General features: G+C 41.2%; 1 protein-coding gene across 3 annotated transcripts; it reads left to right on the plus strand.

The window, feature by feature from the left end:
* Window positions 1-37: 37 nt before the first annotated feature.
* Window positions 38-14,339, plus strand: LOC104913439 (SUN domain-containing protein 1-like). 3 transcript variants are annotated; one of them, XM_010719673.3, is made up of 7 exons: window positions 38-207; window positions 4,366-4,462; window positions 10,001-10,195; window positions 10,520-10,710; window positions 11,658-11,684; window positions 11,781-11,975; window positions 13,540-14,336. In XM_010719673.3, exons 2-7 carry the CDS (start codon window positions 4,386-4,388, stop codon window positions 13,986-13,988), a joined length of 1,134 nt encoding a protein of 377 aa, XP_010717975.1. In that variant the 5' UTR covers window positions 38-207; window positions 4,366-4,385; the 3' UTR covers window positions 13,989-14,336. The 3 variants fall into 3 exon arrangements, with proteins under 3 accessions (XP_010717975.1, XP_019476405.1, XP_031411741.1); XM_031555881.1 differs by lacking the exon at window positions 38-207 and having other exon boundaries at window positions 4,372-4,462; window positions 13,540-14,338; XM_019620860.2 differs by lacking the exons at window positions 38-207; window positions 11,658-11,684 and having other exon boundaries at window positions 762-4,462; window positions 13,540-14,339.
* Window positions 14,340-14,372: the final 33 nt, after the last annotated feature.

The following is a 14,372-nucleotide window of genomic DNA, read 5'->3' on the forward strand; positions in this document are numbered from 1 at the left end:
GGAGCTCCGCGCTGTGCGGAGCGCTGACTGCCGTGTGAGCCGGCCGGCCGCGGAGCTCCGCGTAACTTCCGGCTGGAAACGTCAGTTTGATCGCCGTGTTGTTGTGTTTTGTGTGAAAATGACGTCGGTTGTGTGTTTTTAATCAAGTCCTGCTGTAGCACGGAGCTCTTTGCCCTTCAGCCTGTTGGAACTTGTAGTGATTTGGAGGTATGGAAACGCTCCACGAGGCATCTATTGACTTAAGAATTTGCCTTTAATACCGAAAAGAGAAATCTTACTGGTTATTCCAAATAATACAAAATTTGAAATTACGAATAAAAATAGGTTGCTCTCAGGAACCGTACGTGACATGCTCTGCTTCCATTGCTGTTAATAATTTATCCAAAAGTTGCTTTAACCTTGTAAGCATAAGAAATCATAAGCAAATACGCTCCTTTAGGTGGGCTCTACGTCAAGTATTCCTATCAACATCTTTCTAAAGCTTTAAATGTGTTGCCACTGTAAAAGCTACAGGCAATTGATGTATTCTACTGTTAGTATTTGTCCCACCCCCAAAAAAGATATTGCTAAAGCATTGCTCAAGTCTGCCTTGCGTCCTTTGTGCCCGCTGCTGTGGCCCAGCAGTTACCAGTTGCAGGGTGCTCCAGCAATTACAAAAGCTTTCCTGGGACTTAGAAAACCGAAACTAAGTTTCCTGCTCAATAACAGCTTCCTGGTGAGTAGTTTGACTTTGTGAGATGGTGTTTTACCACTTTCTTTGTCGCAAAGGTGCTCTTCAGGAAGTGCTGAGATAGAATTGTCCATGTGTTCAAAGAAGCATATGAGGATGGGGCTTACCCTTGTCCTTACTACGTGCTTGTAGTGTATATTCAGTGTGTATTTGGTGCTGCCTCTGCTCTTCTGACCCTTCTCTGCTTCAGGGCCACTATCAGAGTATCTCATTGTCTGCAATACAACCAAGGAAGCTTGCTGCAGCGCTTCTGGGCCTTTGTTAAGGCTGTCTAGTCCTGAAAGTGATCATCAAATCGGGTAAAGAGGCTTATGAAGTAGTGGTGTGGCCTTGTGTCACTCAGACACTTGGTATTCCACATTCTCTGGGGAACAGCCAAAGGACTTTGTTAAAAGGTAAATTCTGCAGCACTGATTATAGGACTCTGGGCTTCCTTCTGTTCTGCCTGACTCCGAATTTGGTTGAGTTGCAGGAGGGAGCTGATGCTTGAGATGATTGTTGTCATCTGCTTCTCCGAGAAGCAAACAATCCAGCTGTATCCTCAGTAAAAGTTTCGAGGCCATTTGAAAGTTGAAGAGTGATGGCAGTGATGTGACAGCTGTCTAATCTCTGCTTGTGTTTTAGGTGAAGTTTGTGCTTCTCCTCAGTTGCCTTTAACTTGTGTTAAACGTTTTTATTGGTACATTTTTAGGCAATTAAATGTTTTATGGGCTTTCTGAAGGAAAAAGGTGTACTTAGCTTGGACCTGGTAAAACTGACAACAAAGCTCAGGCCTGCATGAATCTGAGTTGGGACAGATCCCTGGGGACCTAAGTTGTAAGTCTCATGAGCCCCCAGATGTTGAAACTGGAGCTGTATTTTGTGTCTACCTCTCATGGCTTTAAAATTGCAAATTATTCAATTCTATTTTTCTGTTCCAGTTGTATATGAAAGTTTTGTAAACAAGAGGAATTAATGGGCTGGACAGGCAAAAGAGTGCTGTCGAGCACAAGTGAACAAATTAGAGGGAGTTACTGCTTTCCACCCACATCTGCTCTGCAGCTCTGCTGTAACACATACAACACTTCCAAATAAAGTGAGTTCTCTAAAATCAGTCTGAACCTGGTAGCCAGGTTTAAAAAAAAAAATCCAGATTCATAGTAAATTTGAAGTGCCTGGTTTTAAAAACCATGGTTATTATCCCTAAGAAGATTATTCTTGAGTTGTATTTAAGACAGTTAAGGCAGTTCCGTCTCTTTGAAAACGAAGTAAATTGTTTTTCCTTTTCAGTATGACTTAATTTTAGAGAATCAGAAAAACATAATGAGATAAAATCACTGAATCTTGTAAGAGGGATCTCTGGCTGTGGGGTGGTGAACCTCTTACCTATGCTGGAGATCTTGGTGCTATGAAAACCAGCTGTTGCTGGAGCTAGGTATAAGTATAGTCAAGGTTTTCATTTAGTAGTGCCACTGTCAAGTATGCATTTTACAGAGCTCAGTGTTGTATCTCAGACTTTATCAAATAGGGAGTTCAGGTTCTACCACTTAATTTCAAGTAACGAGTGATCTTTGGAGAGGGAGACAAGAACAGGAGAAGCCTGAGCCAATGTGTTATTTTTCAGTCTGCCTCTGCTTCGTCCACGTGAGCAGCAGGGAGGAGCTGGGGAAGTATTGAGACATGTGGGAAAACACTGCTGGATGTCAGAAGCGTGACAGCAGGTGTTGAGCTGCCAGTTAAAAGCTGGATTTATTGGTGAAACTGCTGAGGATGTCAGTACAAACTGAACAGGGGTGCTGCCTCAATTTAGACAGATCAGCCATTATCATAGTTTTGAGGTTTCATCATGTTGAAATTCACTGTATTTCCACTTTCACTTTTGGGGGAATTGTTGCTCTTTGGTCTCCATTTTCTATGGTCTCAAAGGAGGGCTGATTGTTGTTAAAGCATGGCAGCAGTTGTTTGCTGTAGCGCTGTTCTGTGCTTATTCTAGCACACTCAGACTGCCTTGCCCATACTTCTTCACTGTTGGTTTAAGCTTTCGCTAAATAACCAACAAATTTGTTACACAAGCCATTAAAAGTATGTTGGCCCTGGGACAAGTGAGGGAAAGATCATTTAAGGGAAATGTCATCTCTGAAATCTCCAAAAACAAATGCGCGAAGAGCAGAAGAGAGACCTTACTCCTCAGTGACCCCACAGATGCATGGGAGGTGCCTGCATTCAGGAAGCTGCAGTGCTCAGGTCTGTAAGTTGTGATTTAAAAACAAGCAGGAAGTTCAGCTGTCAGCAGCAAAGGAAATGTCCTCCTACTTCATTGCCATCGGGATTTGGAGACTGCAGAGGGAGTGGCAAAGGGTTTCAGTATTACATGCGGAGGTTCCCTTTTGCACTGGCATTAGCAGTGCCTGGGACTCCCTGTGCTTGTTATCTCTATTTTTTATGCTTTTTTTAGGTTACTATACAAATAAAAACTCCTTCAGAATCACAGACAGCATCCCTAAAATGAGATGCTTGTTGATATTTTGTTTACAAGAATTAAAACGTAGCCAGGAACATGTATATTTTAGTTAGGCACGTCAGTGCAGTTGTGTGGAATCCTTTCCTGTTGTTGAAACAGGAGCCATCGATGAGCTGGAAATAGCCAGGATTCTGCTCTGCCAACCATGCCCATCCAGAACAGCCAGACCATGAGTAACCTACTATCAAACAACCTCTTCTGGGAAAGCAACATTTTTCTTATGGCTACTTGAATAGAGAAGGTCTCAAGGATTTTTGTTTTGTTTTGCAAATATTTAGAAATTAAAGGTCAGTTTACATAATATACCACAAATAGTCACAGGAGTTCCGTGATACAGCACCACCAGGTTTTTCCTTCCTGAAACTCTGATGCCTTTTGAAGATTTCATAGAGGGTTTTCTGTTTGTGTTTTTGTTTTGTTTGGGGGCACTGTGGGGTTTTTTTTTCTTTGCCTGTTGGCACAGGACAGTTCTAGCAATGTGAGTCATTTTGCAGTTGGCTCTTCTGTAAGGGCGTGTATCCAGTGTTTCTATTACTGCAGCAAGTTAACTGTTAACAAATATAACAAGTCAATGTGAAACACGTGAAGCCTCCTTGCTGCTTGGCAAGTGGCATTCAGAGGGTAAAAGGATTTGAATATATGTAAAAACTTGTCTCAGGTTTCATGTAGTGAGCTTTGTTGGTGCGTAATGCAGCTGTGCTGTGCTCAGTGGCCTTTTGAAGCAGAGCTCTGTGGAGAGACCTGAGAGCACAGCGAGGAGGGGCCAACATCTGGCTGCTGGGCCTGGTAGTATGGCGAGGTCATATGGAAGTGGTGCAGCTTTGCTGTGATAAAAGCCTTGGCTCATGTTACAGCACGGTTCCAGAGAACTCGGAAATGACTTGAAATAGACTATCATTAAAAAACCCACCACCAAACCGCCCTGCAGTCGGAAGTATGCTGACTCCATGCGGGGCTGATAAGGGCTGTGTAGCTCTGGCAGCTGTGTGCTGGAACACTGAGAGCTCCGTATTTTTGGTGTCAGTCACTTGAATTATTTCAATACTTGGAAACACAGGCTGAATAACGCAAGGGCTCCTACATTGGCTTTATACAGTTGTAAGTCATTGCATTGCTTTATTTTCACCTTTTACAGTATGATTTGAAACTGTCACCATGGACTTTTCACGTCTACATACGTACACTCCTCCCCAATGTGTGCCAGAGAACACTGGCTATACATATGCTCTCAGGTGAGAACTTTTTTTCTTCTTATAGAGAAACTGTATGTTCTCTGAATGTTGTTAATTCTGGACTAGCTTTCGTGGTACGTAGACAGCCTCTCTACAGAAACGTGCCTTAATGGGTCTGTTCTGAAATGGCTCGTGTCCTTAGTGCCAGAGTGTATGTGCTGAGCTGATGGGACAGAGATGGAGCTAATGACTCAGTGTTTACTAGTTGCTATGGGTAGATGAGTCCCCACCTAGTGACGCTTTCTGTTTTCTCTCAGAATGTCACCAAATTCTTCTATGTTTGTGAGATCTGTAATGTTGCTTATATGTCCTTATTGCTGCTAGAAGTTGCATATTGATCACTTGAAAATCAAAACTGCCTGTTGTGTAAATATAAAAATCTGTATTCTAATGAACTTTTCTTGTATTTTTTTTTAATTAAACTGACCATTAGATTGTGCTTCAATCATTTCTGTTTTCTGAAAGAAAAAAAAAAAAAACAACTGCAGTGGTTGCTCTTTCCTCCAGTCTGCAGTGCAGACAATTGTTGTGATGCCCGTTGGAGTTTTTGAATACTAACAGAGCAGATTGGCTGTGGATTAAATCCATCTCGTTTTTCCTGTTGAGTTAATAAATGCAGTTTGAAGCCAGTATGCATGAACGGGTCTGAGTGACTGCTTTGGCTTAATTTCAGCTTTAAAAAAAGATTGCTCATTAAGATGGAGTGAGATTTGTTTCTTCTGTGCCTGTATATCATCGCTGTGTATTTGATGTGTGTCAATTTAGTGTTTTGGTGGAGAACACTGGGCTGCTTGCCTACAAACCAGAAATTGGCAGAACCATGACATCACCAATTAATAGTAATTCTTCCTTTTGTAAGCTCTGAAGTTGAGTAACTTTGTCATTTTGAGGACTGGGTTGGGGTTCATTTTCTTATCTATACTCTGATGTCAGCAATTTTTGCAAAACTGAGCACACGAATGTTTTACCCCTTAAAAGCAATTGCAGCTGTTCCTCAAGTTTTAAGAAAGCACTGGCTGCAATGTTGCTTAATGCAGGTGTGCTTTGCAGCATCAGGAAAGAGCGTGCAGGACAGCAGGAGGTGCCCTGATTCTTCAGCAGGTTTAGGCAGTTTGTTTGGTTTGATGTCTCACAGTGTATCTTTGTTAAAAAGAGCAGCAGAATGTCTAATTTGATTTCTTTTATATTTGTCTGAAACAATACTATTATTTTCAACTGTGCAATCTTCTCCAAACCAGCTATTTTTTTTCTTGCAGAGGAGGGGAAAAATAAAGAACTCAGTATTAACTTAAGAAATGAAGATTGTTAGCTCTGGGCCTTTTTTTGTGTCTTGGAAAGAATATGACAGAAGTGAAGCTCAATGGTGTGCTCAAACTATCATGGGTTGGAACCAGGCTGAGCAGCATTTCTGTTCTTGTCCACTGTCAGATAGGAGTTTGTTTCTCTCCCAAGCAAACAGGGATACCGTATGAGCATGGCTGGCTGCCAGGAAGGGAGTGTGCAGAGCGAGTGCCTTAGAAATCTGCAGTGCAGTTTAATTTGCTGGCAGTTCTTGTGCAGAAGGTAACTGGAGTGTTTGACTTCCTACATAAACAAAGGTGGTTGTGTTGCAAAACTGAGGAATTGTGGAGAAGTTTTTGTGGAAGGGGAGAGTTGCATCTACTGGAGCTTTCTGACATTGTGCTTCAGTGTGTTAGATGTTAGGGCTGGCGAAGCTGACACTTAAAAATGGGCTTAATGAGGGCAGATACAGTTTTTCTGAAATTAATGTCATCATTGTAACTTTTCCTTGAAACAAAAGATCAGACAGTGCTCTCTAGAACTTCCTCATGGAGAATTGTGTGATGTTCAAAATGGTAAAATAATGGGGGAAACTGCTTGGTGCAGAGCCTGCTTTCAGGGTCCGTAGGGAGAGCTGCAGTCTCGCTGTGTGCTGCTCGTCTCGTTCTTTGGCAGCTGGATCTGTTAATATTTGAATAATCTGAAGCAAGGGTGAGTTGAGCAGAGCTGATAGTCCCAAGTGCTTCCGTGCTGAAGTTCCTCCTGGCCCACGTTGGCTTCACTTTATATCTGATAACAGTCGTTCTGCTTTTGGCAATTGGATCTGTACAGAATCTGAGCGTTTCTCTAAAGGAACTTGCCTGTGTGTGTAGCTTTGCAGGAGAGTTCGTTGAAGTTAGATAGCACAGAGCTATTAATAGAGTTGGCTATAACCTATTAAAAGGATTTCTATTAATACTGCCAGTGATTGCTCTGTATTCATAATGTGGCAGTTCTGCTTTGTGCTTTTAATCTTCCAACTCAAATCTGAAAAGCACTGAACTGAAGTAACTAAATAACCTTTATCCTCCTGGAGCCGCAGGTCAGAGCTGTGAATCTCACTCACCTGTCAGCATGTAATTTCCTCCCCACTCCTCAGGCTGCTCTCTCCTTGTAGTCACCCATCTTCTGGGATGCCCTTTTTGTACCTTTAGGTACTTTTAGCACTTTTCTCTTTCCAAACATAATGAGTTTTTGGCTTAACTTCTGGGTCACTGCGTTACATCACAGACATCTTTTTATAAAAGTGGATCAGAGGAAGACTATCTGTGTTTTTGTTTTTGTTTTTTTACACATGTTCTGGGACAGATCAAAGCCATAACTACGACTCAAGGTAGTGTCCATCAGTTAATGTAAGTGATGCTCTCCTCGCAGAGCATATGAACGGTCACATACTGTTTGTATGCACATGATGTCTGTTTGGTTCTAGGTCTCCTTGGTGCACTGCATTCTTCTATCACAATCTTAAGTATTCATGAACCTTACTGCCCACTTCTTTCCAAAGACTACTTATAAAATAAATTACATTTAAAATATAAAATAAACTACATTTCACGCCCTCTAGAGAAAAGGTTATGTGTGCTAAAACTGGCAGGCAGCATTTTCATTCCGCTTACCAAGTTATAGTTTAGAATTAACCCACTGGAGAGGGTATCTTTTAGGAGCTCGTGTGAAGGAGGTACCGAGGGCACAGCTGTAGGGCAGGGAATAGATGTGAGCTGCTGAGGTCAGAGGTGTGCCAGCAGCCGGGGGAGCCCATCTGCACTGCTAGGTGTTACCTGGGAGCATAGGCTAATTGCATCCTGCCTTTAGTAAGTTGTTTGGCTAGCCTTATACATTTGGAGGAATAATATCAATGTATAGGTTCATTTCTGTCCTCTGAAAGAAAGGCCTGGTTTTTTGTTTTTTGTTTTCTTGTCAATTTGTTTAATTTACTTTCTTCTATGGAAGGAAAAGATCTAGCTTTCCAAAACTTGGAACCAAGGTGGGAAATTGAGAGAGATGTCTATCCTGTCCTGCCTTTGGAGACTTTCTTTCAATATAAAGAGAGTTATTTTCCTGCATAAATGGGGGAAGGTCTCTTTCTAGCTTAGGGAAAAGATACAGTGATTTTCTGTTGTCAGGTTTTTGTTTAAGGTGGAGGGGCCAACTCCAAGCTGGGTATTCAACCCAAACTGTTATCAGTGCTCATTGAGATACCTAATAACAACAAGTGTTTGCAAACAGAAACAAATGAGCTGGTTACAGCTGTCAGCTTGCCCTGTGTACTTTGTGTTCTTGTGAATTGAGTGTCTGTAAGAAATGCTGGGGGCAGATGAGGATAAGCAAATGCACAGCGGCAAGTGTAAATAGCAAAATGAGTTCTGAAACAAGTGTTAGGGAGGGACCCAACTGTAAACTATTGAGGTTCTGATAATTTCAGAATGGACAGCAGGAAGAGTCACATTTGACCTGTCTTCTCACTTCACCTCTGTCAGAATGCAAGCCTACATTTATTATTTGTGAAAGTACTGTATGTGTTGTTACTCTGTGCCTTTCCAAACATCAACTAAATCTGTTTTCACACGAGGAAGCTCCTGGCTATTTCAGTTTTCCCCTTACCCAAATACAGAGAAGGACTGATGACAACTCGTGCAGTAACGCATGCTGGGTTTATGTGAAGCAGTGTTTGAGACTCCTGCATTGCCCAAGGTTGTGCTGTGTTTGGGCAGCAGTGGCAGGGCAGATCAGTGAGATGGAACAGGTGGTGCCACGGGCCTGCTGCCAGGTCTGAGTACCTCTGGGCATAGGAGTTATTTCAGACAGACCGGTCTGGTCCTGTGGGCTGAATGCCAGCTTGCTGCTGGAGCACCCAGCTGTTTGCCTGCAGTGTGCTGGCTGGATTAGGCTTTTTAGGTGAAAGAAGTTCCATTTGTGTGCTCCAACTCCGTTGTATCCTACGTGTAAGTCAGGAAACTCGTTTCAAAAGCCACCTGTCAGAGCTTGGGGCGCTGCTGCTGGGACTGCCCACCTTAATTTGTTTGCATGCTAGAGTAATACATTACATATCAGATGGTTACTTTGTAATGTTCTGGGATTTTCACACACCATAAGAGAAGTTTTTGCATTCAGAAGATTGGTTTTGCAATAATACTTCTTGCAGCAGCTTTTGTATTCTGGAGAGCATCCATTTCAAATTCAGACTGCACAATAGTATTTATTGAGCTCCACTTTATTTGCTTATTCCAGGGGCTCCTGGGGGCAGGAGCCTCTATAGGTAACACTTCATACCTTCTCAGTTTTCTTTTCTCTTTCTTTTGTTTTTGAGAGACATTAAAAAAGAGGTGGGGAAATAAAAGGGCATCCAACCCCCAGGGCATTAAAGTAACTGCTGTTCCAGCTCTGTGTATCCGTGAGGAAGCAGACCCCACTGGAACGCTGGCCTAGAGCAGTTGTGTTGTGATACTTTGGTTCACCATGCTGAGCAGCTGTAGGACCTGAGCTTCTGCTGCACAGCATCCTGTAATCCTGCTCCATTACATAACTGAATGTTTCCTTTCATTGCAAGAACAAGTATTCTGCTTTAGGCTAAACTTCTGTCTTAGTAAATGCATGTCTTATTGATTCTTCTGCTTAATCTGTTTGTATTTGCCTTGCTTTGCTATTGCATGCTCTGTCTTCATTGTGAGTTCTTATGAAGCTTCTGAAAGAATCAAGTGTATGATGTGGATTTGATTTCTGTTTCAAATCAAATACTGGAATGAAGCTTACTTATGTATGTATTTGCCTCTGTGGGATAAAACAGCAAGCAAAAAATTAAATAAAAAAAGACAAAGGAGAATTAAGTGTTACCTTGTGACATAGAATGCATCATGATTATATTTTTATTTGCAGCGAGACATGGGAAAGCAGCTTTGTGTCATAAATGGTTTCATCTCTTAAATTGGTGCTAACAGTGCTATGTCTGAGGCTGCTCAATGCTTGCTCTGCCTCAGCTGCAGATGTGGTTTCCATGGTATTTGTTTCTTCCTTGTGGTTTGCTTTCTGTTTGTTAAACTTGTCATAGGAATTGCTCTTTGTGCTCCTGTTATCTGGGTAACACTGCATGTCTTGTGGAACTTGCTCCATAACCCCAGATAAACTGCTTTCAATTGAAACTTAGTCTAGCTTGAAGGGCATGCTCATTTCTAGGGGGATTTTCTCTTGAATTCTAACTTTTCTGTTCTTATTTTGTTTTAGTTCAAGTTATTCTTCAGATGCTCTGGATTTTGAGATTGAACACAAAATAGATCCAGTGTTTGATTCACCAAGGATGTCACGGCGTAGTTTACGGTTAGCTGCTGCAGGAGTTAATAAACCAGACAGTGCCCGAAGTGATATCCTTCATGACAGCTCTTACTCCGGGAGCCTGACTTTCAGGGAACAGTCTTCTAAGTAAGCATCTTCTATCCTCACAGGTTGATTTCTTGGTTGGAGTCTTGAGAATTCCTGTCTGAACACGATAAAGCAGAAATGGCTTACTTGCTGTTTCATTTCTTGTTCTCAGTTTAATATCATAACTTAGAGTGTATGATTTACAATGAATTCTTTGTAAAACTGGAGGAGCGTAGAAATAAGAATTTTCTCTGAAATCTGATTGTGGCTGCCCAGTTACATCAGTGTTGATGTCTTTTTATTAAATTCTTTCCTAAGTGAAAAACAGGAACTTCTATCTGTTAGTGCTCTATCTTTTTGTTTTCTCATTGCTTTGTTTTCTAGTATGGTGAAGCAGCGCAAAAGCATAAATAAACAGTCTGGCAGTGTGAGAGCCATGCCAAGGAAAAATCTGTCCAGCTCTCCCATTTTTAACCAAAGCAGCTTCCTCAGCCGTGCCAGCGATACGTCGATGGTGTCCACTGTGCTGGATGAATCCTCGATTCGAGAGCAGACAGAAGTTGATCATTTCTGGGGTAGGTCATGAATGCTACTGGTTGTATCAGACTGTCAAAGCTGCTTACAGTTCGTGTGTGAACGTTTTCACATCTTCCCTCTCTTGCTCACCCATTTTCCCATCGTGCCCCCTGCATGTACTTCTACTTTTACTGTAGATATCTGCTTTGCTAAGATGCCTGCTGGAAATTCACACTCCACTGTGTGAACTTGGTTGTGCTAGCATAGTCGACATAGTTCATGTTGTAAAGCGAAGCTGTTTTTCTGTCTTTATTGTTTCAAAGTGTTGGTAGAATAAACAAGTAATGTAAAGTACCTTCACCTGAAAGTTTGAAGTTGGTGATGCCTCAAGATTTCCTGGGGGTTTTTGTATATGATTAATTTGTAGTTTTTCCTAAGTATGAACAAGCATCCTTTTCTGGAGTCAACCTCTTAATCTGAAGAGAAAGTGTGAGAGTCACCTTCATAAAGTGTTGTGAAGGAGATCAGCAACTTACTCTAGCACCCAGTTCAGACTGCTTGTTTCCAGTCAGTACATTTGTGACTGTCCCACAGTGAGAACGCGAAGAATTGTTTCAATTTTAGTAGAAAGCATGGTAAGATTTGGATTACTTGTCTGTGGTAACACTGTATTTCATAGATCCAGATTGAAAAGTAGTTACTAAGCAAGAAAAACAGTGTAAGTTTGTAATTAGCTGCTTTGAAGTGAAAAGGGAGCTAAAAGAAAGTGTAATTGTCATCCATACTTGGCTGCTTCTGTGTCAGAACACTTTTCATAAGCTGTTAAGATATGGATATATGAATCTTGTCATGTAATGCACTGAAAAATGTTAGATCTTCAAGTGACCTTTCTTTGCAGTCTTAAAGTTAGCAGGACCCCAGCTCTGAGTTCACGTCACACATCATAGTTGCTCGTGGGGCTTTTCCTTATCTTTGTGAACAAATTTTTTTTCTTTCTTCTTTGAAGGTCTTGATGATGATGGTGACACTAAAGGTAACTACGCCTTTCTTTTGCTTCTCTATGAGTTCTGTTTAATGGTAACTAATGTTAATAATTCTTGCACTGAATGTCCTGCTCCTGGTTTCCTAGGTAGTGATGCCACGCTCCTGCAGAGAAATGGTGATATAGCAACAGCAGAAACGCAGACTACAATGATAAATGGGTACACGTGCAGTGACTGCAGCATGCTTTCTGAACGAAAGGAGGTTCTTACAGCATACTCTGCTTCTTCTGGGCCATCGTCCAGGATTTATTCTAGGGACAGGAGCCAGAGACATGCATCTAGTAAGTAACTTTCTCTTGTGCTTTCCCTGAGTAGCAGAACAGTATGTGGCTTAGTTGATACATTTTTGCATAGTACTAATTCAGTACTTTTCCTACCCTGTTATATCTATTAATAATGAAATTCTTGTGGTTCTTCTTATGAAATACCTTTTCCATGTCAGATGAACCTCCTAGCATCCTAATAGATTGCATGTTTAAACTGATACAGAACACAATGGGCTGTTCATCCAGCACAGGTGTTTAGGCGCCTCTTAATCTGTCACTGGACCTACATTTGTCTGTCCATGGATTTTCGTTTGGAACTCTTTCAATGTGGTCCCAATTTCTTACGTGATTTGAATTTTCAAGATGGAGCAGAACCATTATTTCAGCAGTGCTTCTGTTGCCCAGGAAATTTCTGAGAAAGAACTCTTTCTTCTCGCATAACCTTCCAGTGTTTATTTAGGAGCTGAATCTCAACCACTACAAAAATTGAACTCCAAAGGGTAAAACTGTTTTCAAGTTGACTTGTAGTGCCCACGTTCCTGAAACATGGAACTGAATCTTCAGTAAATTGTCTGCTTTTCCAAGGCAATCTCCGTTCTCTGCAGAGTTGGCCTCACGTCTTGGTGGTGTCTGCCTGCCTCTTGCATAGCACCCTGAGCTTCTTGATGCTTGGTAGTCCTCAGTAATCACTACTCAGGTGTTTCTTTAGTGGCCTGAAATTGGGGGGGAAAAAAAGCCACTTTTAGGACTCTGTAGATGTGTTATTCTTGAATGATGTATATTTCCAGTTAGCTATACATCTTCGGATTTTGAACTGCGTGGTGCAACTTTAAATACTTCAGGCAAGTTTTCCTTTTTGGAGAGGTAGGAATTCTGTTGTCTTGACATAATGAGCTGCTTAGCAACACCATATAAAAAGCTGTTCTGAGTTCCAGAGTTTGTATTCACCAAGGAGAATCTTAAAAATGAACTCATCTTCATATGTTCTCCTGAACTTGAATCTGATATTTGGGTTAAATGAGCGCTGGGATCAAGGAGCCCAAAATTGTGGCAGGCTTCTGAAGTGTGGTTGTTTCTAAGAAAGCAGCAGCATGGAGAGCTTCATCCCTGCTGTTCTAAAGGAGAAGCATCTCTAAAGCACTTGAGACAGACCACAGCAGTAACTTTCTTCCTCCACTGTAAAGGAGAGGAGAAGATGAAAAGTTATCTCCCTTTCAAACCAGAATTATTTGGAGTTTTGACCTCACAAAATCAGTATCAGAAAACTTCAGTTATGTAAACAAGCATTTTGTTGCTATTCATTGGAGTTTTTTAATTCTCACTAATAAAAGGTACTCCTGCCTTCAAGACAGATACCTTGGCATTTCCTACAGGTTGCATAGTTGATGCAGAAACACTGGCCTGTAATACCTAAAGCATCTAGACTTCTCGATTCATGCTTGCTGAACTTTCATACTCCTGGCTAAACTAAAGCTTTTGATGCTTAGTTCTCACTTTTCTGCAAGCTAATGCTCACTGGCGAGTAGAGGTGCACCTTTCAGCAGGTAAATAATTTGTGTTCACACTTCTTTTTCACTAGGAGGCACCTATTTCTACATGAGTAAGATTCTGCGATTGGTCAAACACACTGCAGCATCTCTTGCATCACTGTTAGTGCAACTATTTCAAATGGTTTTGCTGAAGCAGAGTTATGAATCTAAAGGTACCTTTTCAGTTGTCTTTCTTGGTTTCCACACAAAACCAGTGTGTATTTTTTTTGTTCTTTTTCTTCTGGACTTCTTCTATGGCACTATGGTGTTTATCTGTAGTCCTGGCTGGCTCCTGTTTTTCTATCTTCTATTATTTTTCAATTCTCTCACTTGTGCTACACTTTGCATATTTTTCTTCTGTTTTCAAAATATCAAAATCCAGTATGTGAGAAACATCTCTATTACAGTTAAGATCCATGTGTTGATTTCCTTTTTTTTTTTTTTTAAACTAAGAAAAGGCAGAATTTGCTTTTCAGAGCTGTTCTGTGTCACAGCGTGAGGTCTGAACTTTCTTCTTCTTGCCCTTCAGTCCACTGCATACTCAGAGCTTCGTTATATCTGTCTTGCAAAGCTGGAAGTGCAGCTGTTGCTCTGCACATCTTGTTTTCCTTGACAAACTTCAATTCCTCTTCATTTTTCTTCTGCATCGTATGCTTTCTGAGTGAAATTAAATGCTGTAAGCAGAAAGTTTTTGAGTTTTTGTGATTGTATGAAACTTTTTTTGACGTCCAGTCTGTTCCTTTCTACCTTAGTGCTTTATAACTTGTAAGTGCTCTCTTCTCAGTTACTTAACATTTCTGTTGGGAATGACACAAGGACAGGAATAGGAATTCAGGGTTACTTAGGATTTTTTTTTAAAATTAACTTTACTATCTGAAAAGAG

The sequence above is a fragment of the Meleagris gallopavo genome, chromosome 16 (assembly GCF_000146605.3).
Source record: "Meleagris gallopavo isolate NT-WF06-2002-E0010 breed Aviagen turkey brand Nicholas breeding stock chromosome 16, Turkey_5.1, whole genome shotgun sequence".
Taxonomy (NCBI): domain Eukaryota; kingdom Metazoa; phylum Chordata; class Aves; order Galliformes; family Phasianidae; genus Meleagris; species Meleagris gallopavo.